The 21,704-nt window shown below is 50.2% G+C and overlaps 1 protein-coding gene across 1 annotated transcript in view; it reads left to right on the forward strand.

Moving 5' to 3' along the window:
- GREB1 (growth regulating estrogen receptor binding 1) overlaps positions 1-21,704 on the forward strand; it is a 126,703-nt gene that overhangs the window by 79,310 nt on the left and 25,689 nt on the right. Inside the window, exons 11-20 of the mRNA XM_025867753.2 lie at positions 3,447-3,797; positions 4,691-4,819; positions 5,500-5,628; positions 6,256-6,453; positions 7,193-7,373; positions 8,737-8,932; positions 10,321-10,457; positions 17,805-18,144; positions 19,182-19,297; positions 20,866-21,065. Of these exons, the coding sequence (XP_025723538.1) occupies positions 3,447-3,797; positions 4,691-4,819; positions 5,500-5,628; positions 6,256-6,453; positions 7,193-7,373; positions 8,737-8,932; positions 10,321-10,457; positions 17,805-18,144; positions 19,182-19,297; positions 20,866-21,065 (1,977 nt within the window). The remainder of the gene's footprint in view (positions 1-3,446; positions 3,798-4,690; positions 4,820-5,499; positions 5,629-6,255; positions 6,454-7,192; positions 7,374-8,736; positions 8,933-10,320; positions 10,458-17,804; positions 18,145-19,181; positions 19,298-20,865; positions 21,066-21,704) is intronic.

Here is a 21,704-nt window from a genome sequence, read left to right on the forward strand (position 1 = left end):
TGGTAGACTAATCAGCGGAGTGGGAAATGCGGAAGCCCTGATCGCGGCCCGTCACCCAGAGCCCTTGTGAAGCCACGGGGCCCGTGGGGATGGAAGCCCGGGGAACATGCTGACGCTGCAGTCAGGTCAGCGCCCTGAGGCCCTGGGCAGGGCTTAAAGTGGGTCAGAACCTATGGAGATAATCCAAAAACAATGCACCTGCCATTCCAGATGCACAGAGGGATCCGGGAATAAAACAAAGGCTCTGCCCTCAGGAGAGTATATTCTAGTGGGAGAGGAGCCCGTTTGAGCAGGGAGAGGGAGCTGTGTGTGTGGGGGATTGATTCAGCGTCACAGAGAAAGGCCTCTGTGAGGAGATGGTGTTCGAGGGGGCCTGAGTGGGAAGCGGGCCCAGAGGGACCCGTGAGGAGGTGGGGTAGGCAAGGGAGAGGCCGGTGAGGGCTGCGGGCCAGGCTTGGTGGCTGTAGCACTGTGGGGGAGGGGATGCCGGCAGAGGGGCAGGGCCTCGGGGTACAGCCAAGAGTTTGCACTTTAGACACACTGACAGGCAGCTCTGTGTCTGTCAGCTCCGGCTGCCATAGCAGAGTGCCTCAGCCTGCGGGCTTAAACAGCAGACATTTATGCTTCACGGTCTGGAGGCTGGATGCCCAACATTCAGGGTGCCAGACGGGCGGGTTCTGGGGAGGCTTCCCTTCCTGGCTTGCAGACGGCACCTCCTCTGTGTGCCCCCGGGCTCTTCCTGGGCGCATGCGTGTGGGGAGAGGGACAGAAGGTTCCGGTGTCTCTATTCATACCACGACCGGTCCCACTGGACCAGGGCCTCACCCTATGACTTCACTTAACGTCAATTCCTGTTTAACAGCCTTATCTCCGAAGACAGTCACAGTGAGGGTTATGGCATCCACATATGAATTGGGGAGGGGGCACACAATTCAATCTGCCGCACCTCTGGAATGGATATGATCTGACCTTCACTTCCAGAAGACCACAGCGGCTGCTGCGTGGGGCTGGATGGTGCAGGGGCTGTGTTGTCCCAGTGAAAGTGGGAGGTGGCTTTGACCACTAAGGGTCACGGGAGGGTGGCGCTGGATTTTTTTTTGAAGCTGTAAGGGCGGTGGGTTGTCTGTCTGAGGGAAGGGAAGGAACGGTGCAGCCTGGGTTCTGCCCTGAGCCCCCAGGTGAATGGTGGAGCCAGAGGGTGCGCATAAGTTCTGCCCTGGCTGTTTCAAGTTTGAGATGCCCGTGAGGCCACCGAGGGGCCAGTTGCAGGATTTGGCTGGACAGGACTTGAGCCCCAGGGAGAAGGTGCAGCTACAGGTGTCAGTTTAGGGAACACTGGCCCAGTGATGATCTGCATTGAAGCTGGGAGACTGGAAAAGAGCCCCTGGGAGAAAGGCGCCGATGTTTGAGCTCTGTTGACCCAGCAGTCAGAGATCTGGAGGAGGAGGTAGATGGAGAGCTGGGGAGGCATGCGGTTGGGCGGAACCTTGAGAATGTTGCCTGGAACAGTCAGGAATCTGGGAAAACATGGCGTGTGTCTTGCTCTTCCTCATGATCCATAGTCCTTGGTAAGCCCTGCTTTGTCCCAGACCCGCCCTTGTCCACCGTCCCCATCGGGCCTTCCTTGCCAGGGAGCTGCTCTTACCGCATCTGTTACAATTGTGAGTCTGATCGATCTGTCCTCTGCTGGAGCCTGCCGAGCTTTCCTATCACACACTCAACCCACACTGATGCCAGGGGCCACACGACCGGCCCGCCTCCCGCAGTCCCTCCAGCCCTGCTGTCCCCCCAGGCACACCAGTCTCCCCTGCGCTGGCTGTGCCTTTGTCGAGAAACGCGCCTGCCCAGGACATTTGCATAACTAGTGCTTCATGGCCTCGGAGTTTTGGTTCACATGTCATCTAGAGAGGCCTTCTCATCACCGTATCTAAGACAGCGCCCCCTGCCCAGGCCCCCATGGCTCTGTCTACTCTGTCTTGTGTTTAGAGCACTAGCACCCCCAGAAATTACACACTGTGTGTATTTGTTTACTTTAGGTGCGTGTCCCCCGCTTAGGATGTAAGGGCTGTGAGATCAGGATTGTCGATTTCGTTCTCGTCTGTGTGTCCAGCAGTACCAGCCGTGTAAAGTTGGCTCTCAGCACGTGTTGAATGAACAGTAGACATGGACGCAGAATCCCGTGAAAGCATTTCAGGACTAGTCCCCTGAGTCAGTGAGGCCAGGAGTGGAGTGAGGGCTCATTATTGGCCATTGCGTTTGGGTGTCTGGAAGCGATCGGCCCCCCGGCCCCCCTGATGATGAGTGTGTACGAGGAGTGTGGGGGCAGAAGCTGTGCGTGTGCTGTGGGGGGTCGGAGAGAGGAGGTGAGGAAACAGGCGTGGTGAGGGTAGACAACTCTCCCAAGAGCTTTGCTTGGTGACGGTGATTCCACAAGGGGGTGTGGGCTTAGGGGCAAGATTTTAGAGATGGGAGGTCTAACAGCTAATCTAATAAAATCGTGGCCTATCCAGATGAGGGGGTGGTGTGATCCCCGTCGTTCAGGTCAGGAACCAGTATCCTAGGATAGCTAGCTCTCAGTCCGAGCTGGTGCAGGGTGGAGCTGGGAAGGAGCACGTCTTCTGAATTGAAGTGGGGTGCTCTTTCCTCCAGCTCACCCAGATACAAAATTTGGACAAATGCACCAGAAAATGTCTATAGGAAAGAAATGCTAGAAGTATTCAGTCTCACTAGGCATCTGAGAAGCACAAATGAACAAATCAGGTAATGTTTTTCGGTGAAATTAACACAAGCGATGGTATCGAGTGGAGCTAAGGGTGCAGTAAACCCAGTGTCCTCACCTGCCTTTAATGTCATGGTGGGTTGGCACACTTGGACCACCTGGAAAGAGCCCGATCATGTGTACTAGCTGGCTCTGGAAGCCCGGTTGTGAGAATTTAGGAAGTTAGTAGGTTCCATCCCTGAAGACGTGTGTTGTGGAGGTATTTATAGCAGTGGTTATTTGGAAGCAATAGAACAATCAATAGTGGAGACACTGCTGAGTAAGTGGCAGTGCCTCGCTTGAAGGAACCCGGTGTGCCCAGCGACAGTGCTGGTTCCGGAGACCGCAGACAGTGTGACACCCGGCTCCGCGTTCAGGGGCGGGGAAGGAGACAAGCCCTGAAGTCGGAGGCTTCAGTCCTTAGAGTGATTTAGAACCTGTCGCTGAAAACCAGACTGAGAGGCGGGCAGGACGAGTTGCGGCTCGGTTAGGCTGGGGAGCGCGTGGCTGCTCGCGTGCCCTCCCGGTGCTTGCATCCCAGCCTCCCAGCCTCTGTAAGACAGGGGAGCCCGAGTGATGCGGGTTGGATTACTGCCGAGCCCGCCCACACGTGTCTCCCCAGGCCCGCGCTCCGTGTTCGTGGGTGGGCGCTGAAGCCTCTCGGGCTGTCTTGTCTTGTCGTTGCCAGCAGCCGACCAGGTGCCCCTGATGGAGGACCTGGAGCAGATCTTCCTGCGCTCGTGGCGCGAGTCGCACCTGACCGAGATCCGGCAGTACCAGCAGGCGCAGCCGCAGCGCTGCCCGCCCGCACCCGGCGCCGCGGCCCCGGTCACCTCGGCGCAGCTGCCCTGGCTGGCCGGCCTGGCCGCTAGCTCCGGCAACGACAGCGTGCACATCATCGAGTGCACCTACTCCCTGGCTGAGGGCCTCTCGGAGATGTTCCGGCTGCTGATCGAGGGCAAGCTCGCCAAGACCAACTACGTGGTGATCGTCCGCGCCTGCCGCAGCCCCGCCATCGACTCCTGCGTCGCGGTCACCGGTGAGCCCCGCGCCCGAGCGTGGCGGCTGCAGGGAGAGCCGCTGTGTCCTCTTCCCTTGCAGATCCGCGCAGTTTGCCTCTCGTGGCAGGGGTTTGTAGCAGCAGTCGGTCAGGGACTGCGGTTAGTGCCCTCCCGTGTGAGGGGTGCGTGCACTGGCTAGCATGCCGGGTTAGGATTCATTCCTCCTCCGAGTGGAGGGTGAGCATTCCCATTTCCCCCTAGAGAGCCTGGGCAACTCTGGAGCCCAGATAGACGGGGTGGAAAGCCCGGCTGCACGCACCTGGTGATGTGACTGGTCCCTCCCTGACTCTGGCCCTCCGTTCCTTCAACTAGCTCATGCCGAACAGCAACAACAGTGATCCTTTATTGTATGCTGTAGATTAATGAGTCAATTAACTAATAAATTATATAAGTACTTACTGAAGCCCTACTATGTGCAGCTGCTGTTCTAAGGGCTGGGGACACAGGCACAAAGGCACCGAGGTCCCTGCTTCCCTGGAGCGGACATTCTGGTCGGGGAAGCAGACGCCAGACACAGCGCAGAACATCTCGGGTGGAAGGGCCAGGGGATGGAGGAGCCCATTTGGGAAGCTGGCTATTAAGAGGGGTCAGGAGACCCTATTGACAGAGCTGACGTTGGAGCAGGGGCCTGAGAGAAATGTGGCAGGCGATGTCGCCACTGGGGACAGCTGTGGGGCTCCGCAAGACCACGTGGCAGCACTCTGTGCCTCGCACGCCGTAGGGAAGCAGGAGGCCAGGGCAGAGGATGGGCCTGGGCTGTGGTCTGGGGATAGGGAGAGAAAGAGAGAGCGGTGAGCACAGACTCTGCCATCGAGGGGCTCACGTGCTAATTCTCAGTGGAGGGGCCCAGTGAAAGTTGTTTGTTTTCCAGGAAAATACCAAGCCCGAATTCTTTCCGAGAGCCTTCTCACCCCAGCGGAGTACCAGAAAGAAGTCAATTATGAGCTGGTTACGGGGAAAGTGGACTCCTTGGGGGCCTTTTTTAGCACCCTCTGTCCAGGTAGGCTTGTAGTGAGACAGGTGTAAATTCACAAGTGGGAGGGGCAGTCCCCTCGGAGCCCGTGCCCTGGGACCTGCTGAGGCTGGCCTTGGTTTGGATGTGCAGGGTGAGCCCTTCATTCTCCAGGTTAGCGTTTACGACCCTTTCTGTGGTGGTCTCTGGCTGGCCATCTTCCTGCACTGACTGGGTTCTCCTAGGTTGGGGGGGGGCTTGTGGTTCCTGGTTTTTGGGGCACCCGAGGGTCCTGTGCCTGTTGCCCTGTACCCCTCCACCCTGTGCACTGTGGCTCCCTGCCCCCCCTCTGAATTTCTTGAGTCTGTGTGTTCTCTCCTGTGAGTTCTGTGCCTTCTTCCCTTCTTTGCCTGGCTCCTCACCCCATTTCCTCCCAGAAACTTCTGCTGACCCTTCCTTCCCTAGGATGGGCTCGGACCCCTTCCTCCTGTCCTTCAGCACCTGGCTCTTCCTTCTGTCCTGGCACCTGCCACCTCACAATGCAATTTTCTCCGACATAATCGCCTTCGTTACTAGGCTATGGGCTCCTCGACTGGATGGGCCGTGTCTTCTCTATTTCCATTACCCCAGTCCTGGGACAGTGCCTCATACACAGGTGTCGCATGGAGGTTTGCTGAGTTTCACTGGGATGGAAAACCCATTTCTGTTGTTCTCTCTGTTTTGGGCAGAGGGTGACATTGACATTTTGCTGGACAAATTTCATCAGGAAAATCAAGGCCATATTCCGTCCTCACTTACTGCCTCCTCTGTCACCAAATCAGCATCCCTGGATGTCGGCGGAGCTCCGGCATGCACAAGTGAGTGATGTGGGGAGCCTGCGGCCAGGGTCTGGGCTGGGCTGGCAAGACAGCACCCAGGGGGCACCAGGGGGGCTGTGAGGAAGCAATGTTAGAGGCACATCCAGAAGGCAGGGCATTTTCTTAGCATCAAAGTGGACTGATATATAATTTTTATTTTAGTCTTTAAAACACTAGTAGTCTCATCCTACTCTGAAATGGATGCTTGTACACTTTTCCAGAGATGGCATATTTCTCTGTGTAGATTTCCAGCTTATCAGTGCATCATTGAGATATGTTATGTATCCTGAGTTCCCGAAGAGCTGTGATGGTCTCCCTCCCTTCCAGAGAACTCACAGCCTCTTCCAAAGTCCTGTCTCAGGGTCAGCTTCCCTGGGATGCTGTCTTTGTCCCCTTTAGGTAGAGAAGGCCACCGCCTCTGTGCTCCCTGAGCACTGTTCATCCTTTTATTATTAAATTCTGAAAAGTATGAAATGTACATAGCCCAGAGTAGGCACTTGATAAATGTTGGTGTGATCCCCCTTTGGTCACTGTGTGCACTAGGCAGGGCCCTGCTGCTGGATTCCCTAGCAGACGTCCAGGGTGTTGGCCCTCTGCATCTCACCTTTATGGGGGCTCTGGTTCCAGGTTACAGTCTGGAGCCCCACCACATCCGGCCCTTCCAGCTGGCCGTGGCTCAGAAGCTCCTCTCCCATGTGTGTTCAATTGCGGATTCCAGCACTCAAAATTTGGACTTAGGATCCTTTGAGAAGGTGGACTTTCTGATTTGTATTCCCCCCTCCGAAGTGACCTATCAGCAGACCCTGTTCCGTGTCTGGCATTCAGGTACGGGGCATTTGGGGGGCAGGTTGTGGTGTCTATGTGGGAGAAGCTTTGATTCCCTTAAATTCAGATTCGGAATTGAAATACCAGTCTTTGCCTCTAAAGTAGGTAGGGCAGGGATTAATACCCCCATTTGATAGATCATGAAACAGATGCTCAGAGATAGCAGGTTGCCCAAGATTTTATAATCCATTAAAGCAAGAACCATGACTTGAATTTCCACTCTCCCCCACTCAGGTCAACAACCCATGTGTTGATATCCTGCTTCAACTTCACGTACTTTCCCTGTGCTTTCAAGGGGACGAAATATGAAATACACAAAGAGTCAGTGTCTTCACTGAAAGGATTTGTTCTAGGGTTCTATAACCCATAGCTCCACGGCCTTCAGGCTGGGAGGTGATTTTGCTGGGGAGGGTGGGGAGGTCACACCGAGCCTAGGATCACCAGCCTCATGAAGCCAGCTTTGCTGTACCCCCTGGGTGGGCCACCGTGCACACACCTCGCTAGGAAACGGGCCCGCCTCTTCGCCCAACTCCTGCACAGACATACGTGTGACCACGGTTGGCATGGGGTCAGCTGCCCCGACTCCCCCACGTCTCACACATCCCACTAGCCTTGGGGCCAGCCAGAATGCTAGCCAGATAGCAGGTGCTCACCAGATGTCTGTTGAGTGAATGAGAAACTAGTGACACGGGTTTTACTTGTCATGGATTATTCGTGATGTATTTTTACCACGTTACAGGGGTTTTACTGGAGCTTGGCTTGGAAAAGGAGCGCATGACTAAGCAGAGGGTCGAACAGTATGTTTTGAAGCTTGATGCCGAAGCGCAGACGAAATTTAAGTCCTTCCTGCAAAACTCCTTTCAGAACCCACATACGCTCTTTGTCCTAATCCATGACCATGCCCACTGGGATCTCGTGAGGTGAGAGCGGCTTTGGCATATGGCAGGGTTGACGGGTTCCTTCCCTGAATTAATATGTGGATGACACTCAGGCCTGTGGGTACAAGCCTTGAGAAGATGAATGATGTTGGGGTTTTGGCATTTGTAAGCAGATGCCATGGATGTATTCCAGAAGCTTAGAGCTGGCGATTTTCTCAGGGGACATCTAGTGGAGCCTCTAAAAGGTGCTATCATGGAAACTAAGGCTCAGGGTCACAGGGCTGGGATGGGGGCAGGAGGGTGTTAGTACCGAGCCGGTCTAGAACTAGGGCCTCCTTTTCTGTACCCCACCCGGCGACAAGGTGCCCCCTGGTGCGAGGAGGGGATCCTGACTGGAATAACTCCCCTGCTGATGGAGGCCCCATTGGCTTCAGTACCGAGGGTCACAGCTGGTGCCACCCTTGTTTAGGGGCGATTTTATGGACTCCGTTCAAATGAATGTAAATCTAGGTGCATTTTAGATGCTGTCAGGCTCAGAGTCTGGCAGGATTCCTGATTTACCAGGATCTGTCATCTCCCTAGACTGGCCCGGGAGGGGTGAGGAGGGAAGGGAGATCCTGGGTCAGATTGCAGAGGAAGGCTTTGATTTCTCACGGATGCAGAAGCATAGGGCTGGCCAGAACCTCAGAGATCACCTATACACAGGGCATGCGATATAAGGTCCCTGTGCATGGGCTCGGAGGTATTTGAACGTCCTGAGTTGTATAAAGAGCTATCTTGTGAATATTCATTTGGGGGGTAGGTTTCTCAGAGTAGCCGCCTGCCAGCCAATAGCCGAAGAGTTTTCTATTCTGCTGGGTGGCTAGGACGGAAGGCTGAGGCCATGGCCTGCAGGGAACGGCTGAGCTGCGCTTGTATCCTGGGCCCCTGGTCTAAAATGCTTCCCCTTCCTGGTCCTGTACCTTTAAATTTAATATGGAATGTACCATTTTATATTCTCTGTGGATCATTTCAGGTCAGAAGGAATTTAGGGGAAAGAATTTAAGGAGACAAGTACACACTCAGATGGGGCCAAAGGAGCATTCCTGGGTGAGAAGCCCTGCTGTAGAGGAGTGGGTGGATTGTGTATCCCGAAAGCAGTCCTCTGTAAATACTGTTCCCCTGGCTAAGTTTTTAATAGGCAGCAAAGGTCAGGGGAGTCCCGGACAGGTGCCTGCAGTGTGGTCATTTTTTTTTTTCTTAAATTTTCCTCGTCATGGGCAGAGCCAGAAGCCTTGATTTCTTGCACATTTGGGGGTGGGGCTAGTTAGAAATGTATTCAACTGCTTGATCCTTGTAAAATTATAGAGCAGTATTCATCATTCCACTCAGTGTGTCTCCCCCTCTCCCCCCTTTCCTCCCTCAGTAGCACTGTTCATAATCTCTATTCACAAAGTGACCCGGCCGTGGGATTGGTGGACAGATTGCTCAATTGCAGAGAGGTGAAGGAGGCCCCCAACATCGTGACGCTCCACGTGACTTCCTTCCCTTACGCGCTGCAGACACAGCATACCCTCATCAGCCCTTACAACGAGATCCACTGGCCTGCATCCTACAGTAATGTGAGTGCCATGGGGCTGCTAGGTCTGGTGTCCCCATGACCCTTGAGTTGGGAGAAATTCTGTTTAGTAAAAACCCTGATTAACTGGTGTAGTTGGGGGTCAAGAGGGTGTCCTGTTTCTTGGATCTTTGATGTGACCCAGAGTTAGACTTAAACCCTTCCTGGTCTTTAGAAACTTTCCCAAAAGACATTAGTTATCCTCCCCATTTGAGGACATGTAATGTTTAGTCTAGAAGCCTTAGAAAGGTTCCTGCTTTTCCTATCCCCACATCTTTAAGCTGCAAGGCTCAAAATCTCCTTTCTCAAATGGAACAAACATCCGTAAAACCTGGTGAGGTTTTGGTTTATCCCCTGCCTTTTCTCATCAAAATAGAAGGCTACAACTGATAATTTGAGACTTCTGAGAATAATTGGAGAATTCTGGGTGGTTGGAGTCTACTTAATTATACAAGTAACAAGCAAACCTCAAATTCTAGACTTTTCGGGGGTGTCCCAGACTCATCTGAGGGACTTAAAAAGATACTGATGCTTGGCTTCAGTCCAGCAGACGTGGAATCAGTGGTGGTAATACCAAGTGTTTCTGTAGCAGTTCCGTGAGCTAGGGAGGCACTGTTCTGAGTGCTTTATCATATGAACTCCTATAAGGGGCAGAGGCTAGGATGATTTCTGATTTACAAATGGAGAAAATGAGGCAGAGGAGGGTTGAACTAGGAATGTTAGGTCAATGGGAGTGAAATTGATTAGATAAATGCATTTCTTCCTGCTGATTTTAATAGCAAGCTGAACACAAGATGGTTGATTGGCCTATTCCTAAAACTAGCTTAAAATTGTTGGAAAGAAGTCATTTTAACCAAGAAAGTTGTGGGTTTAAAAAAAAAAACAAGGCTGATGTTTTTCTTGGCAGAGACACTAGGGTCAGATGAACGGAAAAGTCTTGACCGATATGGATGCGCCATCCTTTTAAGTATAGTGTGCTCTGTGCTCTGGGTCTGCAGAGGGAAGTAATATATAAAATGTCCGCTATAGGACTGCAGTCAGCACAATTTATTTTTATTTTTTATTTTTTTTACAAGATTTTATTTATTAGAGAGTGAGCATGTGCGTGTGTATGCGCATGAGCTGGGTGAGGGGAAGAGGGAGAGAGAAAATCTCAAGCAGGCTCCACGATGAGCATGGAGCCTGACATGGGGCTTGATCTCTTGACCCTGGAATCATGACCTGAGCCGAGATCAAGAGTAGAACACTTAACTGACTTGAGCCATCGAGGCTCCCCACGTCAGCACAGTTTAGATCAAGATGCCTGTGCCGGCCATCTACGTGCCCAGCGTGTGAGTCTCTCCATCCCCGCAAATGCAGTGTTTGTGTGACTGATGTTCTTCTCTGTTTTAGGGGGTGGACTTATATCCTGAGACTAAGAAGTACTTCGGGTTGTCAGAGTTCATTGAGTCCACCCTTTCGGGACACAGCCTCCCTTTGCTCAGATACGACAGTTCCTTTGAGGCCATGGTCACGGCATTAGGAAAAAGGTACATGTCTCTGTTGGAAGTTACTAAAATGCTCAGGAGTCAAGTGTGAGCTGAAGAGTGTGCAGCCAGAGAATTCCAGGAAGGGGGCCACCATCCTCCTTTCTTGGGTGACTCTGTCCCTCCACTAAAGGGATTCTGGTTTATTTCTTGCCCTGCCTGTGGGGCCAGTGATATCTGTCGTGCTGTTGTTCCAGAATGTTTTAGAGATGGGAATGGGCAGTAATATGTTGGAATGTGGGAGGGTGTGTTTGAGACACGGGGAAGCCAAGTAAATGGGAGGAGGTAAGACACCAAAAGATTTAAAGGAAATGATAGTGACAATCATAGTTGGCTTCATCCTTTCATGTCCCATGTGTATCGTCTGTCGAGTGCTTATTTTGTACTGTTTGCTGTTCCAAGAGCCTGACCATCTCTCTTAGCCAGTTGCTGCTATTATTTCCATTTTGCAAGTAAACTGAGGCTCCGAGAGACCCCCATGACTTCCCGGGCCCCACATCTGGCCAGTGACAGAACTGGCCATGAACCCGGCATCAGCCTGACTCTACAGCTCGCCCTCCGACCCATGTCATAGCAGACCGCTGAGGTCGATTTTAATGTTGCCATTTCTCAGATGAGGAAACCGAGGCCCGGGAGGTTAAGTGATTACCATCATCACCCAGTTCATACGCCATAAAGCCAGGCAAAGTTTACAGACTGGCTACTGCAAAACAGAATGCGTGGTTCTGCCATGGGCTCTGTCACCTTCCCTCATGGCACCCTGTTCTCTTGTGCCAACAAAGGGATTAAATTAGACGTGGGCTTCTCAAGCTGTGTTCCAAGCTGTACTGCTTGGGCTGGATGCAAATAGCTCTTAGGCCAAAAGGGGTTCCATGGTCAAATGTGTTTGAGAAACCTTACATTTAAGGTTTTCTTTTCCACGAGAGTTCTCCGAGCCTTCTGTTGCCACGCATGCTGTCAGTCCTGAGGAGGAGGCTCGAATGTGCGGCATCTCCGGTGTGTGCTCTGGGATCAGTGTTCCCCAGAATGCCCTTTGAGAAGCTAAATCCCTTTCAGTGCGGGGATGCTGGTGGACTTAATCCACTCTTCACCTCACACGTGGGCAGCTGGGCGCTCATACGCTTGCTCAGGGAAGGAGCCCTGCCTCTGCCTCTGCCTCTCTGCCCTGCTCTCCTCACGCAGCAGCTTCTGTTGGGTGCTTGGTGAGCTGTCACTTTGGGCCCAGTACTCGACGTTTATTGCCTAAAACATCCTCATGGCAGCACAGTGGAATAGGTACTGTTATCCCTGTGTGGCAGAGGAAGGAATGGACTTAAGTTCGGTCCCCTGTCCTAGGTCACATGGGGGGTTTGTAGTGAAGCCAGATGTAATTCTTGTCACTTGACTCCAAAATAGTAGAACCACCAAGCCATATGGAGCAAGGTCTCATGGCCAGAAGGCCAGACTGACCGCGGGACCATACCTTCTGGCTTTACACTTAGGAAAACATGAGTTTTCACCTTTTGCAAATTACTGAACCCATCTGAACTTCCGTACCTTCACGTATGAACAAATCTACTTTTCTAGTGGCTTCTCATGAGAGTTTGATGAAATGGGAGCATGTGCAGACTCAGGAATAGCTGTGTGCTGGGAGGTCAGGCTCCAGAATCACGTTTCCTGGGTTCAAGTCCTGGGTCTGTCACTTACCAGCTAGGAGACTTTAGGAACGTTTCTCATTCCTCTGCGGGGACAGTAATGTCTACCAGACGGGGATGTTATGAGGATTAAATGAATTCATACATACAAAACATTTTTTTTTAAAGATTTTATTTATTCATTTGAGAGAGAGAGAGGCGGAGAGAGCACAAGCAGGGGGAGAGGCAGAGGCAGAGGGAGAAGCAGGCTCCCTGATGAACTGGGAGCCCGACGTGGGGCTCGGTCCCAGGGCCCTGGAGATCATGACCTGCGGCCGAAGGCAGACACTTAACCATCCGAGCCACGCAGGCGCCCCTGATACATACAAAACGTTAAGAGCGTATTTGGTGCACGTTACATGCTCACGGCAGCTGCAGCCGCCACCAGCAGAGCTTTGTCCCCACCATCACCGCTGCCACCGTCCTCACCACTGTCCTCTTCCTTTCCTGCCTCTCTCCCCCTCTGCTGAGCCGGGAGCGTTGCGCAGAGATTAAGATTTCCATCTCACTAAGTGAGAATAGGATAGAAAACTCTGGAATGTTGAGTCCTGGAGACTCATAGGACTGCCTAGGAATCATTTCACCCGACCACCCCACCCCGTCTTGTAATTGTGGGAATTGAGGCCCAGAGAGGGGAAGTGATTTGGCCAAGGTCACGTATCCTATTTGTGGCAACCTGGATTATAGCCAGGTTTGATGTTCTTTCCACTGTGCCGTGCTGCCTTTCCCAGGAATCCTCCGTCTGGAAATCTCCTGAAACAGGCAGCTTGGACAGAGGGCACTAAAGGTAAGAACACAGTGGTTACTGCCTCTTGCCACCATGTGCGTGGCCAGCCTGTTGATTTGCCTTGTGTTGCACACAGACCCTAGCATATGGCTGGGAAGTCCGCTTGCAAGATCACAAACTTACTGAGATTTAGACATTTAACAACTCCCAATTTTATTCCAATATGTTTTCTGTGGAGCTTCCTATAGGGCCAACCACAAAGGCTTAGGGCTAGGCATATTGTTTGGAGCTGGGCTAGTCCCTGCCTCCCACACAGTAGTTCTTTTTTTTTAAACAATAGCTTTAGTGAGGAATAACTGACATTGAGTAAACTGCAGATATTTAAAGTGTTCAATTTGGTGAGTTTTGACATATGTAAACACTGGCAAAACCTTCAGCACAATTAAGATAATGAACAAGAGTTTCCTCCTATCCCTTGGTAATTATTCCTTCCTTTCCCTTTCTCACTGTAGGCTATTTGCATTTTTCTGGTGTTTTATATAAATGAAATTATACAGTATATATCAGTAGTTCACTCATTTCTCCAGCGACTGATGATGTTGAGCATCTTTTCATGTGTTTATTTGTCATTTGTATGTCATCTTTGGTGAAGTGTCTCTTGATGAATTGACTCCTTTATCATTATGAAATGATCCAAAGAATATTATTCTTTGTTCTAAAATCTACTTTTTCTGAAATTAATATAGCTACTCCAGCTTTCATTTGATTAGTGTTAGCATAGTTTATAATTTTCCGTATTTTTACTTTTAACCCATTTGTGTCTATATTTAAAGCTGTTTTCCAGCTTATAGTGGGGTCTTACTTATTTATTGCATCTGACAGTCTGTGACTTTTAATTGAGGTGTTTAGACCATTTACATTTAATGTAATTATTGATGTGGTTGTGTTTAAATCTGCCATCTTACAATTTTTCTATTTGTTTCATCTGTTCTATGGACTCCCTTTTTCTGTCTTCTTTTGGATGAACTGAGCATTTATGATTTCATTCTCTCCACCACTTGCTCATTAGCTGTAACTCATATGTTCTTTTAGGTGTTGCTTTAGACTTTACGGTATATATTTTTAACCTACTTTCTACTTTCGAGTGATATTATACCATTTTGTGGATAAGGATCTTACAATAGTATATCTATTTCTCACCTCACAGGCTCATACATTTTACTTAAATACGTTATAAACTCCACAATAAGTTACTTTTGCTTTAGATAGTCCATTATCTTTTACAGATATTTAAATAATAATAATTTTTAAAAACATCTTTTATATTTATGCACATAGTTACTACTTCCAGTGCTCTTCATTTCCTTGTGTGGATTTATCTGGTTTTGTTATCCTTTCTGAAGGACTTTTTTTCAACATCTGTAGGGAAGGTCTGCTGGTGATGCATTCTTTAAGCTTTTGTGTGTCTTTATTTTTACTCATTTTTGAAAGATATTTTCCCTAGGTATAAAATTTAGGTAGTTTTTTCTTTCAGTACATTAAAGATGGTGCTCTACCGTCTTCTGACTTGCACTGTTTCAAACAAAATCTGCCACCATCCTCACCTTTGTTTCTGTCTGTAATGTGCCCTCCCCTCCCAGCTCCTTCCATCCCCTGAGCAGGCTGCTTTAAAAAATATTTTAATTTGTTACTGGTTTTAAGCAATTTAAGATAGGATTTGGTATAATTTTCTTCATGTTTCTTGTACTTAAGTTATTTGAATTTTCATTACGTTTGAGGAAAAATTCAGTCATTATTTCTTCAAATATATTTTCTACGTTCTCCTCCTCTCTTTTAGAGTAATCCAATAACACATACATTAAGCTGCTTGAAGTTGTTCCATAACTCTCTGATGCTATAGTCATTGTTTTGTTTCCCTTTGTTTCATTTTAGATAGTTTCTATTGCTATGTTTTCACATTTACTAATCTTTTTTTCCTGCTGTCAGTCATATCCAGTTTGTCTGTTTATATTTTTTTTATAAAAGCAAAGGAGTCTTATATGACAAGAAGAAATTTTTTTCCTAAGAGAAGAAGTTGTCTTCTAAGAAAAGAAGAGAGACAATTTCAGGTAGCACATGCATGAATGTATATTCACATTGATGAATTGATGATAAACACTTACTTGTATTTGTTTATTAATCAGGATTCTACCTTGCAAGTGACAGAAACTCAACTTGAACTACCTTAAGAAAAAGAGAGAAATGTAGTGAGTCATGAAATAAAAGGAGAGGTTGAATAAATAAACCACAGAATGTCAGAGATGCAGCTGGTTTCAGGAGCAACTTAGGTATTAAAACGCTGCTATGACTGTGTTGTCTTGTCTTTGGTACCTCTCTTTGTGTTGGCTGTATTGTATCTCATTGCACTGGCTTTTTCCATGAAAACATCACTCGTCATTGCTGCTGAGTTACACAGTCTTCAGCTTCTAGAGGGAGACTGATTGTTTTAAACATTGTTTGAAAAATTCCAAGAAAAGATTGATGACCTGTCCTGGGTCAGGTACCCATCCCTGAATGTATCTATTAATGCTGGCAGGGCAGGGCAAGTCCAAAGACCAAGATGGTAGCTTCCTTGGGAATTCAGGGTCCAGTTCATCTTCTCTCTCAGGCTTTTTAGCTTTGATCTCTAGAATTTGAGTCTTTTTTATATTTCCACTTACCATTCTTAATCTTTCCTGTAGTTTCTTAAATGTATGGAATATAGTTACAATAATTGTTTTAATGTTCTTATCTACTAATTCTATCATTTGTGTTATTTCTGAGTCACTTTCTATTGATTGATTTTTCTCCCTCCTTATCATGGGTTTTATTTTCTTCTTTAACTATCTGGTAATTTTTGAGAGGATTCCAGACATTGTAAATTTCACCTTGTTGGGGCTGGATGTATTTGTTTTCCTATGAATCTTCAGCTTTGTTCTGGGATATAGTTAAGTTACTTGGAGATGGTTTAATCCTTTCAGGTCTTGCTTTAAGCTTTGAGCTTTGTTAGACAGGACCAGAGCAGTATTTAGTACAGGGCTGTCCCACTACTAAGGCAAAACCCTCTAAATATTCTATGATGTTCCACGAATTCTGAGGTCTTCGATGCTGGTAATGGGAACAGGAATTATTTTAAACCCTGTGTGACCTTGAGGCATTGTTCCCTTTAATTCTCTTGGATGATTTCTTTCTTGGCCTTGAGTAGTTTCCTCACCTATATGCACTGATCACTACTCAACTGATGACTTGGGGGACACTGTGTAGCTCTCCTGAGTTCTCTATTTGTGCACCTTATTCCTCTCTGGTGCTTTCCCCTGTGAACTCTTGCTACTCGATTTCCCTGGACTCCAGTGCCTTTCCTCGTCAGGGAGACCGCTGATGCTCTGCCTAGGTTTCCCTTTCCTGAGCACATTCCAGAAACTTTTTCAAGGAAGAAGCTGGGGGCTCCTCCAATTTTTCCATTTCTAAGGATCACTGTCTTTCACTTCCTGATGCCCAATGTCTTGAAACACTCTTGTTTCATATATTTGTCCAGTTTTTTTGTCATTTCAGATGGATAAATATGGTTCCTGTTCTGACTCTCCTTGTCCTTTGAACAGAGTTGAATGCAGGCACTTCCCACCATATCAGAGATTGGGAGAAAGTATGCTTCCTCCCAAATGACATCCTGCCCTTCTTCATCCCCCTTCATTCCACCTTGCTCAGGGTGACAAGGGGCCACCACAGTGGGGGCAGTACTGTAGGGCAGGGGAGACCATGCATTTTCCACCCTGCTCTCTTCTTTTCTTCTTGGGCACTATTTGGCCAGTGCTCCAGCGGCAGGGCAAAGCAGTCCTTGGACTGCTGAGTCCCCTTTGTGCCAGAATCTGCAGATCAGTCATGCCTTCCTGAGACAGCAAGCCAGCTCTCCAACTTATAGAATCCATGATGTAGTTGAAATGCTAAGGACAAAGAACGAAGAAAAGGAGGAGAATAGTAGGTAAGAGAAGACCTCAGAAACTCTGTGGAAGGTGACTGATTGCCCTGATAGAACTGTCAGGGTGGCATGGCCATGGTAAGGGGCCAATCTTTGTAGATCAAGAAACTTTTTTATCTTTGCCCCAAAAAGCCACTGTGTCAGGGGATACATTCCAGCGAAATAAACCCACAAGAGCATCATGTGTAAAGCAGATGTCAATTTGTTCCTACAGAGAAATGTGGTGGCCTCCAGGGATGGCCTCCAGATCTGTTTCTGATGCGTGGGTCAGAAGAGTGCTTGCAGGGCATGTGGTCTTGGCGGGGTCACCACTTTTGTGTGGAAACACAGATGGTAACAGTTTCTGAAGCCCAAACTGGGGTTCTTGATTTGACTGAGTATGTTCTGATTTGTAATTCATCTGTCAAATCACATCTAGTTACATTTCTGATTACTCATTGTCCTTGAAACAGATGCAGAGACGTGCCTTCGGGATGGTCGCCCTCAATCTGGGGAATGTGATCATTGTGCTTACGTGCTGATCGCTAGTGGTTCTGTTTTCAGTGGGAACTGGGCCAGATTACTCTACAAATTAAGCTGATGAGAGACAAAACAATCATTTGTTTCATTCACTCCTCTCTTCGTTCATTGCACAAATATTTATTGAGCCGCTACCATGCACCAGGTGCTGGAAAGCAGAGAGAAACAGCAAACCTATGTGCTTCTTTCCTAGCTGGAAGTAACAGAGCAGTTTTTGATTTGACTTCTAAGGAAGGCTTCCCTTTCAGGTTTGAAACAACCAGCTTCGAAAGGAAACACAACCTGGATGCCCCCAGGGGGTTGCCGTGCCCGCGTCGGGGGCTGTGTTGGGACCCTCGTTTGCTGGGCGCATGCCCTGCTCCTCCTCCCGGAGCGCTCCGGGCGTCCTGGAGGTGGCCAGCAGCCCGGTCACGGCTCCGTGTCTCTGTTTGTTGCAGGTTCCCCCGCCTGCACAGCGCGGTGATCAGGACCTTTGTTCTCGTGCAGCACTACGCGGCCGCCATGATGGCTGTGAGCGGCCTCTCGCAGATGAAGGACTACACGTCGGTGGAGACGCTGGAGATCACCCAGAACCTCATCAACTCCCCCAAACAGTGCCCCTGCGGCCACGGGCTCATGGTCCTGCTGCGGGTGCCCTGCTCGCCACTCGCGGCCGTGGCCTACGAGCGGCTAGCCCACGTGCGGGCGCGCCTGGCCCTGGAGGAGCACTTCGAGATCATCCTGGGCAACCCCAGCTCTGGCATCACTGTCGGGAAGCACTTCGTGAAGCAGCTCAAGGTGGGCGCTGGGGGCAGGGAGGGGTGGAAGGTGCCTGGGAGAGTAGGGGGGAGGGGTGACGGCATGGCGATAAACACCTCGGGCCCCCTCCACGCTTGGCCACCCCTCTGGCTGCCTCTCTTGCCCTGTCCCTATCTGCAGTACTAAACTATTTATAAATGTTGCCCCCTCCCCCAATGCATTGTCTTGCTCTTTTTCTTTTTTAAAGATTTTATTTATTTGAGAGAGAGAAAGAGCGAGCGAGCACGAGTAGGGGGAGGGGCGGAGGGAGAAGCAGGCTCCCCGCGGAGCAAGGAGCCCGATGCGGGGGGCTCGCTCCCAGGACCCTGAGACCATGCCCCGAGCCGAAGGAAGACGCTTAACCGACTGAGCCACCCAGGCGCCCCCTGTCTTGCTCTTTTAAACTTCTGGGCTGCAGCGTGCCTTTCATTCTTCCTGGGAGTGCTTTTCTCCTCCTCCTTGGTTTAGCCAGTGGCCTGTAGAACTCAGCTCCTGTCTTTTCCTCTTTCGGGAAGCTGCCCCTCCCTGCCCCCAGGTTCTCCTCCGCACAGGGGGCGGGGCTGGTGTGGTGCTCCCTGCCTGTCCCCTGGCTCTTTCTCCAGGCGGTGGAGGGCGGGGGCGGAGCCCACCCCCATAGCCCTCAGGCCCCCCCATACTAGCACAGTGCCTGGCCCCCAGCTTCTCACTGAACCCACAGAGAGGTGAAGGAAAAAGCAGGAGGGTTGCAATGAATCCTGAGAGAAGAGGGGAGCAGGAGCTATGAGGGAGAGGCGTGGCTGAGAAGGCACAGTAAAAAGGTTAGACACAATTGAGGATATGCACTTTTCTTCCCAAGGATCAGGCAGCAGATATTCCGCAGATGGCTAACACGCGCCGGGCAGTGTGGCTGGGAGTGCAGCCGTGAAGCAGACGATGTGCTTATCTGTCCTTTTCACGAAACGCTTTCAGTCACGAGGAGGACACCATCGATCTGTCAGAGCTGGGCTAGTCTGAAAGTAAGGAGTCTCGCCGCCTTATTGCTTTTTAATTATCCGCAGATGTGGCAGAAAATTGAGGACGCGGAGTGGAGGCCTCAGACCTACCTGGAGTTGGAGGGCCTGCCGTGCATCCTGATCTTCAGTGGGATGGATCCTCACGGGGAGTCCTTACCGAGGTGAGGGGAAGGGGCTGTGTGGCCCCGGGGTCTTTGGAGAGCCAGCTGCCTGGACCCACAGCTCTGGGGGGTGGTCGGGCCAGGCTTCCAGTGCCCAGTGGCAGGTGGAGTCTTTATATTCAGAGTCACCATAGAGTTGTGCATTCATCATGACAGTTTTCCAGCCTATGGCAGTGAAACGTGTCTTGAGGTCTGGGCAGCATTTCATAATTCTCAGATAGGCACCATTTGGGCTCACGGGGGGTGGGATGGCTGTGGCTGGGTCCGGTGGGTGGAGGTCTTCCCGCTGGGGTGAGGGTTTGATGCCTCCCTCAGTTTCTCCCGTGAGGATCACCATGTGCATTGGGGATGGCTGTTCTGTGTAGGAAAGTATCTGATCATCTTGGGGGTCAAGGCTCCACTTCTGGTATCTCGCTGCTGGGAGAGCGGGGCCCTCCCGGTGTAGGAGGTGTTCTGGGAAGTGGGGAGGCAGCTGATGCCCTTTAGGAAGAGCTCGTTTCTGCACACACAGCTGACTGTCTCAAAGGCTGTGTTCCTTTGGAGACCACAGCCACGGAGAAGTGACCTTCTGTCCTGAGTGTCTACCTGTCCGTGTGACAGCCTAGTGACCCCAGGAGACACTGAGGGGGCTTGTGTCTCCTCTGGGGTCGCTAGGCTGTCACACGGACAGGTAGACACTCAGGACAGAAGGTCACTGGGCCTCCAGTAAGGCAGCTGCTTGAATGGGTGGCAACAGGTTGGCTTCTAAAGATTTACTTAATACCATGGAGAAGAGCAGGTGGCCATGCACATCTTTCTGGGTATAACGAAAGAGTAAGAACTGACATTTATTGGGTTCCTGTCATGTGCTGGCAGTGTACTGGATTCTTCTCATGTGCTGTATTTCATTTTACTCTCACTGCTGTCACCCTGGGGGAAGGTAATATTTCAGTGTCCCCTTTGAGCAGTGAAGAAATGGGACTTACACAGATTAAGCCTGGTGGACCATGGACTCTAGGCTGCCCAACTCCAAAGCCGGGGATCCTTCCCCTGGGCTACCCCACACTTACACGAGGACTACTGCACACGGCGTCCTCGCAGGCCGGGTAAAGGTGACTTGATTGTCACCCTGTTCGTAGCATCTAGCACAGTCCTGGTATATTTTAAGTGCTGGTTGAATAATTAAATGTCCACTGACTGCATATAGTCTTCAAACAGCGCACGTAGATGGCTATTAATATTAATTCTCATCTTTTAGATGAAAATCTGAGCCTGCAAGAGGTTGCCCAGCTCTGGCCCTAAGAAGTAGCAGAGTTGGGGTTCAAGTCTGCTTTTCTTCTGGCCTGAAAATGCTCTCTCAGTGACATGCAGGACAGGGCTGAATCCATAGCAGGTGCCCCAGGAGACTTACTGTTAAACTGACTTGGTTGCCAAGGGCTCACTGTACTGCGATCTACTTTTCCGTTTGCACGAGTCCTAGGGCCCTAAAGAGGCGGCAGGGGGCTGGTCCCGATCCCCATTCCCCCCAGCGCTGGGAGTGATGCCTCATTGTAGAAGACACTCAGTAGCTACCTTCTTGTTCCCTCCAGGTCTCTGAGGTACTGCGACCTGCGTCTGATAAACTCCTCCTGCTTGGTGAGAACAGCCCTGGAACAGGAGCTGGGCCTGGCTGCTTACTTCGTGAGCAATGAGGTTCCTCTGGAGAAGGGGGCCCGGCACGAGCCCTTAGAGAGCGACGCGGAAAAGCTGAGCAGCACAGACAATGAGGATGAGGAGCTGGTGACGGAAGGTGAGGGGTGGCAGGTCCACCTCGCCTGCTCATCTTGGGGGCAGCCTGCACTTGTGTGGCCCTGGGGCCCGTCTCACGGGCAGCAGCTCCGATGAGCGCTGTCTAGATATGTCTTTGCAGGAGATGGCACATCCCTGGGGGCATTCAGATTTTGCCCCCCCCCCCCCCCCCGTTTTGGTGGTCTGAGAAAATGGAAATCCCGACTGGTTCTTCCTAGCTCTAGAATTCTTAGAGAATAGGAAGGAAAATTGCGATTTCTCAGGACTCCGTTTCCTACTCTGTTTGACTAGTCAGTGGCTTTACTGCCCCATATAAGCTTTGCTCGCGTATTTCCTCTGTGTGAACCAACAGGTTGGGTTTATTATGGAGATTGATGAGAAAAGGCCAGTTTCATTCCAAGACATGAAAACCCAACACTATATTTTAATAGGACACATAAATCAGAGCAATGCAAGGCATCTGACTGTTGTCAACAGTGCAGCAAGAATAAAGACAAAGCTGTTTATAAAAACATGGGAAGCGTTTGTGGGGTGTGATGCAGGGTTGGAAGACCCGGTTTCTCTTCCTGCTGCATCTGCTGGCTGTGTGACTTGCGACACGTCGTGCTTCCTTTACTGGCCTCAGATTGCTCACCTGTAA

This window comes from Callorhinus ursinus, unplaced genomic scaffold (assembly GCF_003265705.2).
Source record: "Callorhinus ursinus isolate GAN/ISIS: 27379988/994484 unplaced genomic scaffold, GSC_fseal_2.0 scaffold10, whole genome shotgun sequence".
Classification (NCBI taxonomy): domain Eukaryota; kingdom Metazoa; phylum Chordata; class Mammalia; order Carnivora; family Otariidae; genus Callorhinus; species Callorhinus ursinus.